This window comes from Planococcus citri, chromosome 2, assembly GCF_950023065.1.
Source record: "Planococcus citri chromosome 2, ihPlaCitr1.1, whole genome shotgun sequence".
In the NCBI taxonomy this organism is placed as follows: domain Eukaryota; kingdom Metazoa; phylum Arthropoda; class Insecta; order Hemiptera; family Pseudococcidae; genus Planococcus; species Planococcus citri.
The window spans coordinates 36,250,260-36,274,167 of record NC_088678.1 but is presented as its reverse complement, the minus strand read 5'-3'; the positions used below and the strand labels follow the sequence as shown (position 1 = coordinate 36,274,167).

The following is a 23,908-nucleotide window of genomic DNA, read 5'->3' as shown; positions in this document are numbered from 1 at the left end:
CCGTGGAGGTCGCCGGAGCGCTTTGGAGCAAAAATGGCAATTAACATCTTGAAATACACTATCTCAAGTATTACCTGCCACTGGAATTTACCGTGCATCTACGTGCGAAAATTTTTTCTATTCCAATTTGTGCAGCCGAGTAGGAGAAAAACAGGGTTTTGAGATGAATTTCATCTCTATAATTACTTTATAACAACTAAAATCCAGGAAATTGATGGAAAGTACTTACTTTCAGTTGAATTATTCATACTTGGTACATTTCAACATATCACACATCATTATAATCGAATTTTGAATTTTTCACAGTTTTTACCCCCTTCATCCCCCACCATTCACCCCAACGAAAAAAATATTGCCAGATTCGTGATCTACACCCTCGAAAACATACATTTCGACATATCACACGTCATTATGGTCAAATTTTGAATTTTTGACCCCCCTCACCCCCCCACCCCATACCCCTACAAAAAAAATATTGTCAAATTCGTATTCTGCGACCCCAAAAACATAAGGGAGGATATCTTTTTACAATTGTGTTTGGGTTTATTGTAAGTTTTTGAATTACGCCCGTTTTGAGGGTGCTCACAGCCCACTGTGCGGGGTAACATTTCTGAGAAAACAGTGAACCAGTGTAGCCACTCTCCAGAAAAAAATGTTGGATTGGGAAGCTAGGAATGAATAATAATTAAAAATTGTTCTAGTCGAAGCACACAAATTGTGTGAGAATTTTCAAATGTGAAATGTGAGCGTCCTGTGGACTTATTACATACAATGGAAGTGTGCATAATAATATACCTTTGTGTTCTACATACCTATAGTAATGAGAATGTGTCAATTTTTCTAACAAACAAAATGGAGTTCATGACACTTTATATGTAACATTCATTTTCAAAAACATGGCGTGTGACAAACAAGTCGAAGGGCATTTGGGTTATAAAATCGAATCCACACCAGGCTAAAAATCTCAATACGAAATGTGAAATGTGTGGGGGATGATCCTTGCATGGACCAAAAAAAAAAGTACGTGGCAAAACCGTTGAAACATTTGCCATGTACACAAATTTCACCCTTTTTTGAGAATTACCGTTGTAAGTATCAATGATGTCTTATCATTATCAGTCATTTTCGAAGATACTATTGTACACCTATTGGTTGTAAACCTTTTCAAAAATGTCTTGGTTGGTGATCTCAATTCAAGTGGTTTACAAGTCTGCATTTTCGCGAATTTCACGAGTCATCTCAATACTCGTAAATTGGTAGGTATTTCATCGTATAGAAAAATTCAACTCACCCTTTCCTAAATTCAGGATAGAAAAAATGTTCATGGAGGTTATCTGCTCTCGATAATTATAGATCAAGTCACTTTCTTATCCGAATTTTTCTATCGTTTAAAAATTTGAATTATTAAAGGTTGAAAAGTTGAAAAGTTTGGAATCATCTCAAGTACCTATTTGAATCCCCTCCACTGAGCACCACCAATTTAATCAACACTAAATTCAGATTAAAAAAGGAAAAAAATTACCTACTTGAACCATTGATGCATTAGATTACCTATCCGTTCTTCAAAAATCGCTACCATTGAACACATTTTGATGTGAGGGAATTTGAATGGGGGGGGGGGTCAGTGTTTTGTTGAGATGTTTTGATGGCTGAAAATTGGTACATTATTTAATTGGTTTCAATTTATCGTGATAAATTATGTTTTTCGTAGCATTGGAGTATATGCCATAGACAAGGTCCGGCATTCCCTTTTATGAGTTTTCGCGGGTTTTTTATGCTCATAGATTAAAAAAAATGCAATCCAACAAAGTAGGTGCACCTAATGTAATAGATTCAAAACTATTCCATTAGATGACTTCACCGCGCTGTATGCTTCAAAGTACAATCTGATACTCGTTCTTCCTTTGTATACACATATTATGCTGAAAAAACCTACTTCGATTCTTTTTTTCTAATCTTTACTCTACCACTCGAAGTTTTTCTTCGCAGAACACGAAAACATCGACGACGACGACTATTTTATTTTATCAGTTTTCTATTCTTATCATTTGTTGGCTGCGTTGAAATTGAATGGTTCGTTGGAGACGATTTAATGCACATGCAAATACCACCACAACACCACCCCCCCATCCCCCCTTTCATCTAAGACCGATTACTCGAAATTATTATCGACATTCGCGTTTTTTAGGTCAACTTACGTAAATGTATGTTGTATTTGTTGGTATTTTTTTGGTCAATGTTCCATGCATGTGAGTATAGACGAGCTTTGCGATACGAGCAGATAAACGAATACAGATCGGAGACGGTAGAGGGGGAGAAAACGTAGCCGATTCGTTGCTGCGTCCTTTTTATTGCACAATTTTCTTAGAAAAGTCGTCGATCGGAGTTGGGTAATTTTCATGAATAAAGTAATACAACTATACGAAAATAGCTGTACGAGTCGATTGCATTGTCAATATAAATTCCACCGATTCGGCGACAAATTGATTTTAAAACTTACGCGGCAGACGAGAGATTGGGGCGATTCGAATTACGAGTATATACGCGAGGAGGGAAAGTGAGGTAGAGTTCTGGTCGTCTCTCGCGAAACAGCACGAGCACGAAATTGTTAATTAAATAAATTCTACGTCGAAGACGAAAATAGCTTAATTGAATTAAACCGTGGACAAATGTTTAACGCGAGACGATGTCGTCGAAGTGAAAAATTTATCTTTACATTGCCGACCAGCACCATTGCCATTGCCATTTCGGTACACGGTGGAAAATTTTTCCTCCATTCTCGGCTCACGAGCGACGAGTCGAGTCGAGTCGGCTTGCAGCGTATAAAAGTCGATAAATGTAGGGTAACGTAAAGGTTTAAAAATGCCGAATAATTACGGCTAAATGTATGGCGCGCTATACGAGATATATGTGTTTTTCATTTAAGCTCTCTCATTACGACTTTTTACGTGTAATTACACCGAAATGTGTAAAAACACCGACGTGTATATCGTGTTCGTGTTTAAAGTTAATTACTGTTTTGAAAATACCTACGTATGCTCGTTCGCTCGCTCACTCGCTCGCTAGTTCATTCGCTCAAATTCACCGACATTTGATTTGGAAAACTTAACGTTTTAAACCGAATAAATATTACGTTAAAGGGCAACAACGTTAAATCATTACAAACGTTTTAGCTCTTCCAGTTTGAAATCCGACATCCTTTAAATGACCTCCTTACTAATGTATGGTGTACTGTTTAGGTACGTCTACCGTATGTCTGATGTGCTGTGCTGTGTTATGTATACGCTGTACTTATATCTACTGACCTATCTCTGCCTACCTTTTTATTAAATTAGGTACATCGTTTTTGCTTACGGTTTCATAGATTTATGCTTTTCCTCTGTTTTCAATGGATGCGAGTATTTTTGAACCGTCTTCCAACTCGTTTCTGTCGTAATCATTTACCGTTGTTGAACTGAGTAGATGGAGGGGGGGGGGTCGTTATGGTATTCATTGGCAGACGTTTCCACTTGAAAATTATCAATAATTCATCATAATTATGCATTTATTTTTTTTCACGATTTTTGACGAATTTTTGAAAATTCAAATTTGGGTCAAAACCAAAATGTTACCAAATTGACCTGGAAAGCTGAAATTTGATTTGTACACTATTTTTGGCCTGCCAAGTCGATAAGTGATGGTTTTAAACCGTTTCAGAGCCCGCAGCGAATTTTTGGATTTTTCAGTCCTTGAAGCAACACTATAGGTAAGTAAGTTGAGTGAAAATGAAATTCATCACCTGTAAACTCGGATTTACTATCTTTGCTTCCAACTCGATCGATTTGGGCACCTATTTTCAAAATATTTTCATGTCGGTTCATCAATGCAAAATTTTCTCCTGCGATTTGGTATTTTTGAATAAAAAATAAAGAAATTCCGTCATTTGCGAACACACAAAAGAAAGAATATTTTCGAATTTTCGAGTAAATTGGTAATTGGTTCAGACCGTTTTGAAGCCTCCATCGGATTTTGATTTTTTTTCAAAATTGATCACCGGAGGAAATTTTGGATTTGAATCGGCAAAAAAAAATTTTGAAAATATATCGATCGAATTGGTCGGTGGTCGCAACGATAGCAAATCCGAGTTTATAAGTGCTTAATTTCATCCCCCCCCCTTTCACACAGCGTTTTTTTCAAAAACTACCTACAGAACTTTAATCCGAAAATCGGCAGGACCAAATTTCAGTTTTCTAGGTAGGTTTGATGAGATTTTGGTTTTTTCCCATTTTTGATGCTTTGAATTCTCAAAAAGCCAAAAAATGAAAAATGAATTTTAGTATCTTAATTTTGACTTGTGGTATATTTAAGGATTCTTTATCAATTTCTTTTTATCCGGTTTCCTTGTGAATAGTTATTTTCGATATTTTGTAGATATTGAATGCACCTCGCATTAAATGATGATACATTCGTGAGTTCTGTGCGTGCAAAATCATAGCTTCCCCACTGTGTGCCTACTCCAAAAGTAGAGGTCTCCAAAATTGGAACAAATAACAGACAACCCTTTTGAAATCCAAAATATCAACCTGATAAATCAAATCAAAAACCTTCTCATGCGTGTGTATAATAATCCCAATCCCAAACACCCTCCCCCACCTAAAAAAAAAAAATAAAATAAAAATAAATGTAGGTAAGGTACTTAAAAATATATACCTACTTAATTCAGATTTGTAACATTTTCTGAAAAATTTTCAATTTCTGGTAAAACATTTCTGAATACCCCCCTTCACATTTTCAATAAACAGGCTCCTTCCGCCCCTGTCCGTAATATTGGTTTCCTTGTATAAAAATCCTCAAAGTTGAAAAAATTGTTTAAACAATCAAAATTCCTCTCTGCTAGGCAATACAAATATTGCAAATTCTGTCTTTTAGAAAAAATTGTGTTAGAGACTATGCGTTAGAGAAAGTGACATTAGAAAATTTATCATTGGTGAATAAAGTTTTAGAAAAAATGACATTGGAAAAATTTGTTATTAGAAAAAATGTTTTAGAGAAAACGTCATAGAATCCAACAAACAAGAACGATTCTACGTATTTTTATTCGAATGTTTAAACCAAAAAATCAAATTTTTGAGTAAAAAAAACCTAACAAAACGAGGGAAAAACATCCACGTAGGTATCATAAATACCTACTAAAAAAACAATGACAAACTTTACAATTTATAGTCATATTACATTTTTAAATTTATAACAAGAAACTAAACTCAAGCAAAAATGTAAAACTAAGAACACACTGAGAAAAATCACTTTAGTAAAAATAACTGAAAAATGTAGTGAAGGAGACCTCTGGTTATTTTTTTGTAGTATTTACCATACATTTTACAGAAAGGGCGACCAGAGGGCCACTTTACTAAATACAGTAATTTCTACTAAACAGTTCTCTCAGTGCACCTACGTATTATGAATACATACCTACAAAAACGATGACGAACTTACTTTCAATTACTTAGGTGCAGTTTTTAAATTTATAAAAACCCAATCAAAGAAAAAAAACGCACATCAGCGTAATTATCAACTCATCAAGTATTATAAATACCTACTAAGAAAACAATGACTTGACTTATTTTTAACCAAAAAAAAAAAAAAAAAAAAACATCCACTTACTACGAATTCCGAAAAATTCAACTTAATGATTAATGGTTACCTACGTTACAGATTTTAAATTTATAAAAAAACCGGTATTTTATATGTACTTGAATTTTTTTGGTTTTGGCACCATATGGTTTCATTAGAAATTAACCAGTGATTATGCAAGATGAATTTTGAGAAATTATACGGGTACCAAATTTATCTTGAAGATGTGATAGGTAGTCGAAGAATTCTAACAGCTTGAGCTCGATTTTTTTTTTTTTTTTGTAAATAGGACTCTTTACTGTCAAAGAACGAAATCAAATGATGAAAATTCTATGAATTGTTAGATGATTTTCTGTATTGGAGTTCATCAAAACTGAATACGTATGACAAATTTAGCTACGTAAAAGAACTTTTTTCGAGTACATTTTTTCATTCCAGAACATATTCAATTTTTATCGTTTATTTGCACTGTCTGTGCTCAGGGTGTCAGAATACCCACAATCCACATTGCCACACCTCTCATGATACTTTTGGTCAAAGTCTCCAATTTATCTTATTGAATTGTCCTCTGTCTTTAATATATTATACAAGCACGTTATTTATGTTTCACCTTAACGGTTCATCTCACATAAAGAAGATCAGAACGTTTTTATACGAGGGAATCATTTAGTTCAGAATTGTTCTCTCGTAAGATGCATAATATTTTTTATGAAATTGACAATTTTAATTTGATATGAAAATGAAAAAATTGAAATTATTAATTATAAAATTGATCTAGAAATCTGAAATTTGGTAAGTATACTTACATTCATTTCATCGAACTGTTAGAAATTTGAATTCAACATACTAGTTGTAATTTTAATTATTACGTTACATTGTATTTTTATCAAGATTATAAATATGTACATTCAATGCAAGTTAACTATATACGTGATGTATGAGAAGTCACGCTGAGCCTTCCGTGTACGGTATAGGCTACACATGAAAACAACTCCATCAATCATTTTTCAAAAACCAAAAAATTAGCGAAAATTGAGTCTTATTAAATCTATACCGACTCGTTTTTCTTGGACTAACGTTTTTTTTGTCGTGAAATCGAAAATTGGTTTCAAAGATTGCTTACTTGAAAATGGAAGTTATGAAAAAAGCATAAATTAGAATATAATTCTGGGTTAGATCTTAGTTTTCAGATTTCAGGATTTTACGTCCTCATTCTCCTGAGTTGCTTCATTTTATAATAATTGAATAAATCTCGTGCAAAGTGAAGTGCCTTGACGCTCATTTTGTATTGAACAAAATATAAGAGCATCGTCTTCATTAGCACCCTCAAGTAGCTGAGTGAGATACAAAACATGAAAAAAAATTGATTCTAACATTTTGTATCAAAGTATTAGGTTAGAAAATTTTCATTTCAAACTTCTCAAGTGTTCTCTTCTGGAAGATATCGAAGCAGGATGTATCAAAGCATCCTGTGTTGCCTCAGCTCATATTTTAATTTTTGCTGAGTTTTCAAAATTGTGCAAAATAGAAAGGAAATGTAATTTTTAAAGCAGTGAAGTAAGTAATCAAATTGAACTGTTGAAATTGTGGGTACTTTTTAACTACACAATCGAGTAGGCTACCGTTATTCGACGGATTTGCGGGGAAAAAGTGAATTCCCCACACAAACAGTTGAGATGCGATAAATGATGGATAAAGTTGCCAAAAATGATGATGTGAAACATTAATTTGGCGTAATAATTGGCACTGAAAATCACCTTTCAAAATTTTGATAAATTTTCTCGCAAATTTTAGGTGAATTTTGAAATTTTTATCGCGAGCATGAATGAAATGTACCTCCTCTAATTCTGTTTTCTTCTAGTTTGAAAAAAATTGGCATGAAATTGGTCAAAGTATAATTTCTTTTGAAGCCAAGAAGAAGATGGCGAGGAACTAAAAATTTGATCAACGAGTTTTCTAACCTTTGGGATCTGCTTTCTTTTGGTACCGACCTACCCGATTTCAATATCTAAAGGAATCTGATTTAACTGTCTTATCTGTCTTATCTATCAAGTTTTATTTACCTACCTACGTGAAATTTTTTGTTGAAAACTTGAGATTAGCTTGGGCAAAAATTTTGAAAATTACTTACTTTTATCCAACATGCTGTCAAAATCAAAGTTATCTTGTAGGCTGCTAATTTAAATTCGGTTCGTTTTTTTATTTGAGAAAAAAAATTGCATAACATCTGCAATCGAGGCAGTAAATTCGACATTGAAGAATTTTCACGACATGACGTTCGTAAAAGCGAATCGAACGTGCGCGCCGATATCTGGTCGAAAACCCCTAATACTAAAAACTTTTAAAGCGAAACTTTATTGGCAATTTGTTGATTTGCGAGTTTCATGTTAATAAGGAAATTTTTTTATTATTTCAACCTTCTTTAGTTCTTATATACTACCGATGATACTACTACATGGAAACGATCGTAAACATCTTTTCCATTTTTTGACGTTGCGTCGTTGAGTGCGCTGAATATCTGCCAAATCGCTCGTCGGTGTGGCATGAATTCTTTTTTTCACCTGGAGCTGCAAAAAACATGTTTTGCACACATCGAAATAGAAAGGGGTGGAGGACTGGAGGCGTGGAGGGGAAAGACTTTACGTATTAAATGTGCAATCAAACTCCTTATTAATTTTTTAACCAAATTCAATTATTATTGGATGGAAATGTCATCTCTTTCTCCGATATCTTAATACCTTTTTATCAACTGTAGTAAACTGATCACCGAACACATGCTCGACGTGATGTATAATTACCTGCAGTGAGAATTGAACTCGACGTTCATTTTTTCCCTGAAAGGCTCTACACTAAAATACACCGACCTGCATCGCGTCGTCATCGTCGGCAAGAAAAAAGTGAATAACTGAATCGAATTTTTAAAAACTGCTCACGTTAGCATTTTCACCAGTACAGAAAGCACCGGCTCGACATGGTTATAGGTTGTCGGCAAACGGGTGCAAAGATTTTTTCGAGAATCACTTAAAACAGATTACCTTTGTTTATAAATTGATATGGCAGTTAGTTGTGCGAGTTTGAGTTTCTCCTGTACGTGTGCTATCTTGGGCTGGCCACTTTTGAACACTGGGGAAAAAATCTTTTGGTTTTAATTTTATTCATTGCTGTTCGCCGAGTCACGTTTTTCTTGCTCGTAATTTATTGATCGCCCACCCACCCTCCTCTTCTGGGTTCAACTTCGCCGCATTTCTGACGATGCCTCTTTCCATAAGCACTTTTTATTTCTTTTCGTTTTTGTATGTGGTACAAAGTAGGATTGTAGATAGACGCACCTAGGGATGAAAGTGCATTCGATTACCGTGTGTGTATGTCTATGCATCTTGTTTTTCTGTCTTCTGTTTTCCTGGGTATATGGCGAACGTAAATATCAATTTCTGTATACGTTTATATTTGAATATTGGTTTACTTATTTGAAATTGTGGTCAATTTATGTGTCCTAATTTGATGAGTTGACATAATAAATAAGTTTAACAATCGACAAAAAGTACAAATAGATTTTCAAAAAAACAGTGATTTGACTTAAATATTGTAATTTGCAAATTGAAATAAAAATCAGGATTTCTTTTATTTTCAAGAATTTGTAGAATCAGAAAAAGTGATCATTTTTTTCAAATTTTGTCCAAGATACGATTTTATTTTTAAAAAAATATCTATATTTATCAAAGTGACAAAGCGACTAATACGCAAAAAGCAAAAACTCTCCTGCAATTAGCGAGTAACTGATGCCTTATTCATTCAGTTACAGATAATTAATTAATCAGCATACTTAAAAATAGAAAAATAGTTGGAAGTTATGCAACGAAATATCTTGTGGAGGGAGTAAGGGGCGATACTGAATTGCTGATGCTGTTCGTTTTATTGAATAGTTATTCTCAGAGCGATGAAAGAAGTCGCTAAGAACTGTTCTGAAGTTCCGAAATGATTTTAAAATGAATGAAGAAATTGTATTTCTTACTTAATCTCTTAAAATCCCAGGCGAAGAATGCTTCTTGAATTTTTCCAACATCAAATATCACTTCGACTCACAGTTTATCTCCTCCCCCTGCCGCTGGAAACCGTAATAATAAATGCTGATTTTTTTTTGATTTTTCAACTCCGAGAAAGCAAAAAAAAAAACAATCAGATTGGAAATTCGAATGATATGGTTTTATTCAGGAGTTTTATGCATTTGGGATTGCTCAAGCATGCGGTGGTTGATGAACAATTTTTGGATAGATTTATTTTCATGATTTTTGTGTAGGTATCACTCAATTTTCTGCAAATTTTTAGATAATTGACAACCGATTTTTCAACACTATTAATTCCAAGAAAATTTTAAATTTGGAGAAAATCAGCATGATATTTAAAAATCAGGCATACCGAAATATTACCTATTGAAAAAAATTTTATGTATGAAAAGTTAGTAACACAATGAATCAATCGAGTGCAAAAATAATAATAATAATAATAATACTTATTAAAGCTTGAATGAAACAAAAATTAATTTTGCTGAGATGCAGCATCGAGTTCTGGAGTTTCCACATGATCGTTCTGAACGTCCTTGTTCGCTCAATCCTTCGGTCCCTGATCATTAAGGCTGATACACACGATCCAATATATTTGACAAACCAGGTTTGTCAAATTGATAAAATTTATCAAAATATGTTTGGTTGCATGGAAAGTCAAATATATTATGTAGATCATGTAAACGCTCTGATAATCTAAGTTTTTTTTTTTTTCAAATTTTCAACGTTTTGTTGATCGATGACACCAATTCTGAAAATATAATTTTCAGAATTATTTTCAGAGTTGTGTCTATGGTGTCTCCGATCAACAAAACGTTAAAAATTTGAGAAAGACATCATCAGAGCGTCCACACAACCGAATATGTTTGATTAAATTCAATTTGATTTGACAAATCGAGTTTGTCAAATATATTGGATCATGTGTACGCTCCTTTAACGATCGAGTTCCGTCCGATTTCGTACCATCGTTTAATTGCTTGTCGTGTCCTTCGCTCCCTTGGTAGGAGTAGGAGGGCTGAAGGAAACATAGATAATACCTTACTCGAATGGCTAGGAATAATTATCGAAAAAATTGAATGATGCGAATTCCACGCCTTCACGGTCTGAAGGTCCATTACATAAGTTCAAAAAATTTTGAAATGTCGATGGTGGGCTTCCTCATTGAAAGTTCTATTTCGAAAATTACCCTTGAACTCTTGAGTTTTCATTCAAAATTTCCGACCAAAAAAAATATACATATTATCTAGAAATAACTTTTTATGTCAATTATTTAAACCATTGAATTTTCAAAATGGGAACTTCAGTGAAAAAACGAACCGTCACTCTATGAATGGGGGGGGTGGGAGATTTTCAAAAAATGTGTTTGTCTTGTGACACCTATATTTTCATGCTCCCGATATATATCGATTGATATGTAGGTTGATCAAAACGGGAAGCAGAATTAATACCTTCACGTTGTCTAAGGCGCTGGCTCCAGTAGTCGTTAGTCTTCTTTTTTTTCGTCATAATTACGATAAAATTCCGGTTAAAATTACTCTGTCAACATCAGGATAATCTTATTTTCAAAATTAAACTTTCTACAAATGAGTTAACATTTAATTTATTATTAATTTTTTGAGATTTTTAAAATCCACACCCAAAAAAAATTATAAAATGTAGCTCAATAGGGTAGCTTAAACCCTTTGAAGGCTCTGTAGGTTTCCATGTTGGGGAATTGAATTGATGTGAAGAATGTAACAGAGTACCCTGCCTGAGATTTTAAAGAAAATTCATTTCGAAAAATGAGAATTTTGAAAAAGCCAAAATCTTTCATTTCCCACCAAACAAATCAACGTAGGTAGGTTGGAAGTTTTTTTTCCAAAAATAATTAACAACGTTATTAGTAAAGAACATTAGCCAAAAGCACTTTTTGAAAACATTTCCAAAAAATGATGATAATACCTATAACGATTGTAAAAAACGTGATTTGGATTTAGCATTTCCTAAATTGAGAAAAAATAAAAACTGGATTAATGAAATACCTTTGTTCAAAGAATCAAGAAAACAAAAATTAAGGTTGCAAAGAGAGGAATTTTTATCGAGTCTGAAAAACTTTGACGTAATTGAATGCTTTGAAGTGGGGATATTTCAGCCAGTTTTCATTTTTGTCAATTTAGGAAATGCCAAATGACCTTTCTTACTATCGTTATTGCGATTATCTTTTCTTATTCAGTTTTTGAAAATATTTTCCTGATATTTTTACTCATGTTGTTGAGTCAGTTTTGAAAAAAGCTTCCGATATAGGTATATTCATTTGCTGTGTCGAAAATAAAGGATTTGAGCTTTTTTAATAATTTAATTTTACGACATGAATTTTTCTTGAAAGCTCGACGTGTTTGTGATTTAACGAGTTGGGCAGGGTACCTCATTGGACTCTTTGGAGCAATTAAACCCCAATGCGGAAACTCACTGAACCTCCAAAAGATTGATATTGGAATCTAAATTACCAATGAATTATGCTTGGTGAACAGTAAAGTCTTCTCTTAAGCTACTTTCACTCCATTTTTATTTTCAACTTACAAGGAATCGTATCAACTCGTTACCTTTGATTTGGCTGAAATTTCGCCCACTCAAAGATTTTGTCATCCACACTTTTGAATCAAATTTTCAGCAGCTAAAGTTGGTTATTTCTCGAATTTTGGGTGAATTTTTGAAAATAACTGAAGTAGCCCTATTTTCATAAAAATGGTAACCCCCGAGATACGTAAAAATCTGATATTTGGCTTGAATACTAACGTCGACCTCCCGAAACGATTGCGACTATTTTCGAGACGATCTGGAGCCTCCAGCCAAAATAAGTTTTTCTCCAGGACACCGGAATCGCTCCAGGAAGCGCTGTAATCAACTTCAACAGCTGAAAATTTGGTTCTATGGTATTGGTGACATGAACTTTCAAGGTACCAAATTTCAGCCAAATCGGAGATGAATGACGAGATTCCCTCGTTAGTTGAGAAAATCATTATTATAAATTCGTTTCACTTTCGCGAGCTTCTTATCCTATACAAAAGCTTACAAAAGGTATACATCTCTCCATCGCCATTCCCTCGTCCACTATAAATCGATCGAGATTCATATCAGCGAATAAAACGATTGGTATAGGTATTATAGTTTCGTTCGAGATGAGAAATAGAAATTATAGTTTTCTCTTTGGAAAAATTCCATAAAAGAGTCGTTGAGCTTAAAACACGTCGAACTCCCGAGGGAGCAATTTTCTCGTTGAAATTTTTTTTTCTCTCGCTCGCCGACGCACTTGTGTAATACTTTTCGCGTGTTTCTCAAACGAAAATATAGTATAGGTAAGGTACCTACCTACCGCAACTCTGCAGAAATATTGGAAACTCGATATTTCAATCTGATTACGAAAATATGTTCTATATGTATTACGTGGGCGGCTCACAACGACAACGACTGCGACAACGAAGGCGACACAACGAGGTAAGAAAACTATCGAACAACTACGGGGAAAAAAATTGGAAAAAACCTTACGAAATAATTTCTTCGAAGGGAATGAAAATTGAAAAAAAAAAACCGCCAGCGTTGACTCGCAGGAATATAGAAGAAAAAAAAGATAGAAAAAGACACGCCAAGGTGCGAAAATGATGAAGATGAAGGGAGCACGAGGGTAAAAACTATGTGGAACATTTGGAAACTGGCGGGCATTTCCTGCGCATAGTTTTCCAATTACTAAGAAAATAAATCGGCGCGTATTTTCCCTCTATATTGACGAAGTCTTAAAGAAAATTTTGTTCGGTTGTGGCGAAGAAAAGTTTTTCTTCATTTCCAATACATTTAATTTCCTATTGATATTGGAACACACGTATCTGTTTGGCGTGAACATAAAGTTATCAGTTTCAGAAAGTGCAACAAAGATGGAACGAGGGAGGAAGGGGGAGGGGAGGGAAGAACGTGGTTAAAATGGGAACATAAAATATCCGCTGGCTTACTCAAATTCTAGTCGTCGTAAGTTTTTTAATCTTTTATGATTCTTTCATACAAAAAAGGGATTTTGCGAGGTGAAAATGCTCGCTAGCTCGTCTCTTTGCGTGCGCTACGTACTACTTTTCGTATTCGTACCTATTCCTTTTTCTTGTTATAGTACGTGCGGAAGAAACCAATGAAAAGTAGTTATTATAAAGCAGCTCGTCGCTGGCTGGGCTAGGTTAGTTGGTTGTTTGGCGATGGCGAAATACCCTAGCTGTGGATTCCCGCTGCCTGCTTAGTGCTTTGCCTTTGGGAAAGAGCTGTACGAGTACGAGTTTTGCACGTTAGTGTGTTGGTAGGTAAAGCATACTACTTACTTACACAACGAAACGAAAGGTACTAAAAATGACGAGCTAATGATGTAATCTCATTTGACGAGCAATTTACAAAACGTTCAAGATGCTTTTTGTTGGTTGCGAAAATTGCATCCGTAACGAGGTCCAAGATGTTACACGTAATTACCTGGTATCTGAAGCGTGAAAACGACAAATGCAAAATCGAAATATACGAGTGATTTCTTTCACTTCGCAGTTCGCACCCTTCCAGCGTTCCACTCGAATGCTGCCTTATTTACCGGCTGCATCCTTAGTAACTTGCTGGTTGCTGCTTACCTACCGTATTGCTAAAAACATGCCCTCGTCGTAGTGCTCTAGTTAGTAATATGTTGATGTTGTCGACGACGACGACGTGAAATTAGTATAAAACCATATAGTGAAACGTGGTAAAGTGGTGGAAAGAGGATTATCAAAATTAACATAGCATTTAAAGTTAAAATAGCGTTAACGTAAAGTTTTCTTATGAATACCGCATAAATAATGAAAAGCTCTTTCTTCCAGTCGAGCATTAACCACTCGGTGACCTTATCCGCCGCATAAATGCCATCAAACTTTAAATAAAGCAAGTTTTTAATTTCGTCCATTATTAAGATCACTGTGTATCGTGTTACAATTACATAAATGTAATTTAGCTTTACATTCAACGAGAAAGAGCATCGCTTACGAGGAGAATATTTTAAAAAGAACGTCGACAGAAAAAAAAACACCAGGAAATTTCTAGCCTTTAGAAAATTTACTGTATTTGCGTAGATTCTCATTTAAACGAATTGCGGTCGTGGTCGTTTGCAGAGTGAGAGCTTTTTTTTAGACGGATTTTCTTCGGCTGTAAGCGGAGGAAAATTTGTTGAGAGCTTGGTTTATTCTGAAATTCGGAATGTTTCTATTTTGATTTATATTCTGGAAATTGTGTAGCACCTCCAATATTTTTAGTATAGACAGAAGTAAGCATGTGTGTGTGATATTTTTTTGGTGTACCTACCTACCAAGGTATTATTAAACATTTCACAAGTTTAATTCATTGCCTAAAATCAAAATTGAAGTCGTTATAGCATTTTAAAAATTTGGAAGCACTTTCAACTTTGCATTTCAAAATTCTTAAAAAACTCGAGAGCTTTAGAATTTTGAATGCTTACGAAAAAAAATAAACATTTTCATATTTTGGCTACATTTTAAACCACAGGAGCTGTGGTAATTTGAAAACTTCATTAGCTTATGACTCCTTCAATTTTGAAGATGGACAAAAAATGAATATAATTTTACATTTGTACATGCTACGAAAATAAAACGTTGCTCTATTTTCCGTCCGCATTCATTTGCAGTTGAGCAAAGTTCAAAATTTTGAATTACACTGTTAAGGTAACATAAATGGACTTACTTACTTGTGTGAAAAAAAGGCGTAGTTGCAGGTAACTAACTACTGGTAGGGGAGATTGTTGTACCCCGGACCTGTTGTACCAGGGACCTTTCCCTCACTAACGCCACTTGCGGAATTCGGACCCCACTACGTTTTAAAGCATCACTAGGGTATGCCACAAAATGAACTATAGGCGATAAGGTGAATTACCTGACAGGAAAACGCAACAAGGCAGATGCTGCTCAAGAATGTGCGGATAGGTATGGTACTTACCTGATTCTTGTGTTTTGCTTCCACCTTTTCCAGTTCCAGTACAATGTACCGGAAAGAAGCTTGTTCGGATATTTTTAGGGACTCGGTCAACTCTTCCAATTCTGTAACACGATCCGATTTCTGAAAAAATGAAGGAATACATAAAAACATACAGGCTATCACATAAGAAAGTAAAGAAATTATTTTGAAAATTGAGCAATCAGCAAATGTACTTTAATATTATTAGTTCGGGGTTTCTTGCTTTATAAGTGATTTTGATTCATTTTCAGTGTAACAACCTGTAAAAACAAGCACATTGTAGAATATTACATGGCCTAGGGAAATTCAACAAGAAGTAGTAAAATATGAACAAGTTACTTGGTTTATACATGCACAAATGACAGAAAGAACAAGTAAGTAGTAAGGAAAAGTTGACTTCAGTTAAGAAGATGATTTGGTTATTATACAACCTGGCGCGCTACTTTATCTGCGAGAAGTAAAATATCACTATTTTAACACCATAGGGTGTACATATAAATCAATTGATTATGGGGAGTGAAAAAATTGTAAAAATAAGCAGTAGAGCAATTATCGAACAGCTGATATCATTTAAAAATCATAATCAAGTTCTTCTAATTTTTCAACATTATTTGCAATTTAATTGAAAAATTGTATTTGTTATTATTTTTCCACTCATCATTGTGAAGTTTAACACTTTGAAAAAAAATTGAAAATACTTCCGGTTCATCTAAAAATTTCAAAAAATTTGATTCTTGTAGTTAATGAATTCAATCTTTCTAATGGTATAATTACCATCATCGTAGGTACATGGGAAAGTATTTTTAATCAGTGATGTACCTTTATGCGTCAAATGGAATAGTTGACATTTGACATAGTTGACATGTCAACTATGTCAAATGAATTAGCCAATCAAAATTCATTAAAAATAAAACTCCAGCCAGGCACCAGCCCATGGTGTGGTATGGTGTACGTGTATGGTTCACGTAAAATTGAAATAATTAATAAATCTGTACGATTTTTACTCGCATTTTTCAAGTTGTTGATGCTTTGTTTTCAATTTTCATTCAGTTTTTGATCGAAATTCGAATATAAAAGTACGATGATGGTAATTATACCATTAGAAAGATTAAATTCTTAGCGACAAGAATCATATTTTTTGTAATTTTTCACATGAATAGGAAGTATTTTTAATTTTTTTTTGAGAAGTGTCCAACTTCACGCTGATTATTGAAAAATGCGTATTTTGTTTCCCATGCATGATGCGTAATTAACTATCAATTAGTATGTTTTGCAAGTCCCTCTGATATCTCGGTTGACCACTCTGAAACAATGTAGAACAAAATAAAATAGTATGCCTTTCATGAATTTAGTGAAAAATAAGAGGTATATTACGTCTTTTCAAGTGGCTTCCCATTTAGTTTGGGGTCTGCGACGAAAATAGCTCATCTTGATACCATTTTCAAGATGATACAAAAATGTTACCTGTTGGAAACCGTTTCAAATGGTATTTTTCAAGGTCGGGTTGACTATCTGTCATACTGACGTAGAAAAATATTGATCAGAAACAACATGATTGTAAATCAAATATGTAGATAACTTGGAAAAAAAAATCACTTGATTATCGGTCATGCTGATCTAGAAAAATATTCATTAGGAACAATGTATACCTACTTACATCTAATTTAATAGGAATTATTTACGTTCTTTCTCGAACTTTATAGGTATGTACTACATATGTAGTAATATAGTAATCTTATACTATTCTTTGTGGAGCATTCGAAGTGCTATCAAGTTGAGTTGCATTCATTTTGCCTGTACTCGATATTGAAGGTGCTTGAATTTTTTGAAAATTTTTAAGTTGCTTCTAAATTTTTAAAAATGCTGATAATGCCATCAATTTTATTGTTTGATGTACCATTATGCTCAAATATAGACTTCAAGCTTTCCTACACATCTTTCTTCTACTCACTCTAAACCTTTATCACGACTGACTTAAATATTCATTATTAAAGCCAATGACAATTATAGCTTTAGCACGCCTATTCTTGCTTCTGAAATCATTCAGTTCCTTTGATAAAACGTTGCATTTTCAGCCATTTTGCCTGTAGCTAGGACAAGTTCAGGTTCGAGAGCACTTTATGAATTCCTCGAATTCGAAATAGTAATACATAATTACAATACTTACTTTTCGGACCTTCGTGTATACTGTATGTAGACCAGTTCTTTCCCTTTATTTTTGGTCAATTTGTGTAGTTTCATTTGCACGTCTTACCTCTGATAGACTTGATAGTTAGATATCACCCTCATCAAAAGTTTCTTCTAATTCCATTAGGTTGTCCTCAGATTTTAGGGTGTGTACATTGAAAATTGCTAAATTTATGGAGAGAACTGCTTTTGCGTCATCCTTACCCTCAGTGACTAGCCTTTCTGGAAAAAAATTGTTTTTCAAGTTTGGCCTTTCTTCAAAATTGAAGGTGCTACAGCATTTTGAAAATTTCAATCCATCACTGTTCCTTCAATTTTGAAGGAAGACCAAACTTGGAAAACATAGTTCATTCACCTTTTTTAGTGAGAAGTGTGGGTATGTACCCGTATATATTCGAACATCTCTGGTGTGCGAGTCTCTGGCTTCACCACTTTGGCTGGAAATTTTCTTAAACGCCCATGGGTCGCATTGAAACATCGTTGAATACCTAATGTAACGAACTAAACAAGCAAATCGTAAATACAATCTTGTAAATTATAGCTAATGCTTGTAATTTTTGAGAGGTACATAAATAAGAAGTCTCGCAATCTTTTACTTCGAGGGCTATTTTGCATCATCAAGAAAAATACAACGATTTGTTTTCTTATTCGTAGTTAAATGGTGAAAACTCCCTGAAAAGTGAAAAAAATGAGTAATGCGAGTCGAAGAAACATCTGACTAAATTTGGTGGAGGTTTCCATTCTGACGTGAATTGAAAGTTACCCACATCAATTTTCAGTCCTTCAGATGTTCCTGAAAAGAGAAGAGGGGCTTCGAAAAGGGGACATTTTCAAAAAAAAGTAGAGTTTTCGCTTCGATCTCCACCGAACTTGTTTTAGGTAAAATTCCCCAATTCCAAAAGACAGTATTTGAGATTCTGCGTTGACCTAGGTAACTGCCGTCAAAGCCCAGAATCACTTTTAAAATTTTACTGCGCGGTTGAAAATTTGCAAATCTCCAATTTTTTGGTAAATTTGTACTTTTGAAATATTTTCTTGTCGAATGCTATGCGCATTATTTTATGCCAAAACTTTAAAACTTCGAAAAATATTTCTAAAGCGAATGAAATATTTGGGAATACCTACCCTAATGTGGTGCCAATTTTTTTAATCATAATAAAATTGATAATTCCAAAATCTTGAAATAATTTGATGGGTTTTTAGATATATTTACACGAATTTACCTTAAAACAAACGATTTGCTAATTTTTAACTGTTCTGTGGAACCACAAAAATGGTCGTGGATTTTGATGGAAATAGTTTCGGTTTTGGTCAACGAAAAATTTTTAAATGACATCTTTTAAAACTGGGCCATTTTTTTCAAAATGGATTCGGTAGAGGCTGAAGCGAAAAAACACCAATTCTTAAGAAAAAAACATCCCTCTTTCAGCACCCATATCTCCTTTTCAGGAGCATTTCTTGGGCTACAATTTTTTCTGGATAACTTTCAACTCAAGATTAAATGTTTTTACTAAATTGGGTTTAAATCATCCTAAATTTTTTTTCGTGATCCTGTTTTCAAATTCAAATATTTTTTTGTACAGTTTGTACCTTTCGGTCTCGTACAAAATGTTTACTTAAACTCCATGGAGGGAAATTCCAGTACCTCCAATTGACTACACTTTCAACGGGTTGTAATAACTTTCCACCTTTGAATGGTTTCTGCAAATCTTTCGAAGAGATATATTTCAATTCAATGATTGCTTGGTAAAAAAAGGATTTTTACGATATACCTATAGTTAGATCTGGCTTCCTTCCTGCTAGAACTTCGTTATTGCCGACGTCATCAAACTCTCCTAAGCTGACAAAAAGTCCATGAAGGAAATCATTGTACAGTGCTTGGTTTGAAAATGCTTTACAGTCCCGTTTCACAAGTAAGTCGAACAGAACGCTGCAAAAAGTGTTGTACTGACCGGCTGCTTTAAGTTGAATCCGGATTCATCACAGTTGAAAAAATATTCACGTTTAGATTCGTCAATATTCATTCATAATACGGAGCAGCATTTCATAAAAATTAAAAATATGAGCAATTATCATGTTTATCAAACAATATAAACATCAACGAAATATTATGCGTTTTTACTTTATAAAAAAAGGACGCAACAGCTTTATATGAGAACGTGAGTGAAACAATATGGCGAGTAGATAGAAAACTTGTAAATAAACTTACCTACTCGTGAGTAATTAATAAAAATGCGATTGTGATAATAGGATGGAAAATTAATACGATTGATCACTCATTTCGAAAAATAATTTTCCTCCACCCCAAGCATAAGCAAGGAGGGGAGGGGAAAGGGAGAGGTGAGACGGATTGCCACTGTGACCCATAACCCCTGAGCGCTTGCCTAAGGCCCAGTTGTCACTTCCCAGGCTTCGTTTGCACGCATGCCTGTTCAGATCACGACCGAGCCCCCAACCCATCTCGGGGTGAAGTTTAAAGGGGAGTGATTTCGCCTAGGGGTGATCCTAACAAGTTACGGCCCCTAGTTTATTGCCACGTGATTAATAGGGATATTTGTGGGGCAGTCAGTGCACTTGCTTTTGGCTTCTCACCAACTGCCCACATGTCAAGATTGTTCATATGCTACAACTATCTATTATATGTATTTACAGCTATTCTGAAAGAGTTTCTTGCTTATCGTAAGTCCTTGGAAATTCTGGCTTAGATGTCTTGCAGCTTGCTTTATTTTTGGATATGTATATTAATATAGAAATGAAAAATAGAGAAGATTTAATTTATAGAGTTGGGATTATTAATTTTGAGAAGAATAAGGTAAAGAATGTCAGGCTAACTTATTTACAATCTTATGATATATACATTGGACTGGTTTGGGTTTATTTTGTCACAATCAGGTTATGTTTGCAGCCCTGGTGGCAGAGTGCATTACTCTCAGTATGACTGGAACGTCCTTGAAGCACTCCAATAGAGCTTGCTGTACTGGAGGCCGCAATCAAGTTCATCCAGTCCGCACCCTAGCCTTGGGACTGCCAGTTTTTCAATCCAAAGTTCTGTGCATTTCGTGGCTAGCGCCTTTCATGTGTAGTACAGACACAATCTTCAACTGTTGGTTTAGTAGTTTTGTTTTGTCTTAGCATATAGGACATAGTTTCTTTTTGTGTGTATTTCTACAACGTCCCCGACTTTAGCACCCCTTGACTTCAATGTGTCAACATTACCGAAGGCTCTTCTGAATTTGAGCGCAATGCTCTTACTCATCTTGAAGTCTTGGCTGACACAGTGAGCCAAGGCGTGCTCTGGGGCTTGTACTATCAGGTCGTCTTCTATTTCCTGCATTATTAGTTTTCCATTTGATTTAACTGTTATTCTGCCTCAATTTGCCCTTTGGATTAAGACTTTTCAACACTTATAGTAGTGTGGGTTTTAGTACCCTTAAGTCAAGATACAACATTCTGTACTTGAGACTACTTATCAAACTGGTATTGGGCATGGGTTAAAGAGATCCTTTGATGTTTTAGTTTTTGAAGCGGAACTGCTTTATTGAGTAGTAGATTTTGGAGTCTCATTAGGAATATCTTGGAAAGCCCCATGAGCAGGGTGTTATCGACCCTTTCCCTGTCGTGCATGAATAAAACAAACTTAGTCCACAGCAGTTACTTCATGTAACCTGGATTCAAGCGACATTTTTCTTCATCTCTCTGCGGGTTTGAAGCATGGAAAAACTTCATTCAGAAAGAAACCGCTCAGAATTGGATTCAATTAATGAACTTCTTCAATTTCGTTATTTGCAAGTTGCAAATTCATTTCAATTCAGGCAATTTCTTTTCAATTCTTATGACGGAGAAAACAATTAAAAAATTGAGCATTTCAAGTTTCAACAATATGCGCAGTGTGAGGAATAAATTTTCTAAAGGTACTAAATAAGCGAGGCTAAAATTTATAGTACAATTTTAAAAGTTGAACCTTGGAAAAAAATTCAACAGCGAATGAGCAAAAAGTGAAAACCTTCCTGCAATCAGCGGGTAGTGGAAGGCTCATCTGATTTTAATTCGATTATGAACATTTTGGTGTTGTACCTACATAATTACAAACACTCCACCCCCCCCCTCCTCCGAAAAAATCGTAGCATGTGGAGCTTTTTTTCAGTTTCATTCAGTTTTTTATTTATTTTCCAAGACATCGAGTCAACGTTTAGATTCGAAGTATTGGAAATTCGCCCAACACACGATGCTGGGCTACGACCGCGTTTATTTTCTCCTCTCCTTTCTGTTTCATCGTTATACTTTTTAATTCATTAACTACCACTCGTAGAAGGAAAAAAAATAGCGATGTACTATATACAGAGTTTATGTACTCGTAGCTAACCTGGGACGTTATTTTTTCGCTGTTTCAGTCGCACCCTCTTGTAAACTACGCAGAGAACAGCTTTACGGGGCATTAAAACAGGAAACAGTAGTGCTTAAATGCGAAGTAGACTCGAACCCGAAACCATCAGCGTTTCATTGGACGTTCAACAATTCAGGAGATTCTAGTCTGGTGTCTCCTTCGCGTTATACGCATTCGGGCTTTATATCCATCATTAATTATACGCCGCAAACGGACATGGATTACGGAACGTTGGCTTGCTGGGCTAAGAATTCGGTCGGACATCAGAAAAGGCCTTGTATATATCAAGTTGTGGCCGCAGGTAGGTTGATTTATTTTTAATTTCGTACCGTAGTGACAAATTTTCTTAATACCGAGACTAGTATGCGTGCGTGTGCAAACAGACAGACGACGACCGGGTTCACCTACCTATTCGACCTTCCTCTCTTAAAATTGACTACATAAATATACGTAGGGCCCTACGTGCAGTGTTTTTTTTTTGTATTTTTTTAGCCGCTGTATATGGCTCGACAAATGGCGAAATAAATTCAATTATGTAAAATTACGCTGGCGCGCGCAAAAAAAAAACCAACGTCGACTTAAACCGCGGTGAATTATTACTCCGGCGACTTTTTTGCTTCTTTCTCGCCCCGTGTGTAGTACAAAGCCGCCTGTGCGAGTGGAAATGGAAAAGTGGCTTTTATTGTTTTGAAATTTATTGCGCTTTTCTTTCGATATAACTAGCTGGAAAAGATTTACAACGCGGTGCAATAATCGATCATTTTTTATTCGCGAAAAAATATACTCCTTTAGATGCGAGAAAAAGTTTTCGATTTTTTTTCTCCTTGCACCCGCACCTCGTCGTCCGCGTCGTTGTCTCGAAGACTAATGCTCATACATCTGTATTACCTGTCGAAAAGATGAACTCGCAGGTATTGAAAATAAGCGTCTTATTTAGCTCTTCGAGAGTGATTGATGGCAATGAATAAAACGTTGATAACAATTTCATTAAGAGGATTTTTGCTTGTTTTTATTTTCCACTGTGTGCGAGATGGTTGTTGTAAGAAATATACTTCTTCTTTGGGGAATAGTGTGTTGTGTACTAGGCCCTCGAGAGCTTTTCACGTAGAGGGGATAAAGTAATTGTTAGAACATGTCGTTTATAAGCTAAGAAGGTTTACGTTAAGGGATCAGTATTGGAAAATTGCCATTATTAAGGAAAAAATTGCTCCGCCAGAGAGGAACATTTGTATCAGAGTGTATTTTATTTATACATTTGAATAGCAACACGACGTTGTATAACGATACGAATCCTGCCGCTGTTTTTTTCATTTCGCTTTTGTTTTTATTGACTGTATGATTTTTTAGGCTCGCGATGTTGTTACCGAATTCTATTTTTGGATACGTGTTCTTTTTTTCGCGTTTGGTTTTGCGTTCGAGGCGGATATGAGAATGGTTTTTGTATTGGAATTTCTTATGCGGATGAAAATAACGATGCGGAGTCGCGTACGAAAGTGAATTTTGGTGTGAGGTTTGCGTGCTGTGTGAGAGGGTTTATTTTTAGATTACGTGGGTAATTAGGGTTTTAGGAATTTTTTCTTTTATGAGGAAAATAGGGTGGATGGTGGAACTTGGCCATTATAATTTTCACAAAATTTCTTTAAATGATGTAAAATTTTACCCAAAA

General features: G+C 34.9%; 1 protein-coding gene across 12 annotated transcripts in view; it reads left to right on the top strand.

Moving 5' to 3' along the window:
* The window catches only part of LOC135835594 (MAM domain-containing glycosylphosphatidylinositol anchor protein 1-like), a 378,701-nt gene that overhangs the window by 285,595 nt on the left and 69,198 nt on the right, over positions 1-23,908 (top strand). For all 12 annotated transcript variants that reach the window (XM_065349940.1, XM_065349939.1, XM_065349937.1 and 9 more), the window contains one exon: positions 22,250-22,543. In XM_065349940.1, coding sequence (XP_065206012.1) covers positions 22,250-22,543 — 294 coding nt within the window. The remainder of the gene's footprint in view (positions 1-22,249; positions 22,544-23,908) is intronic.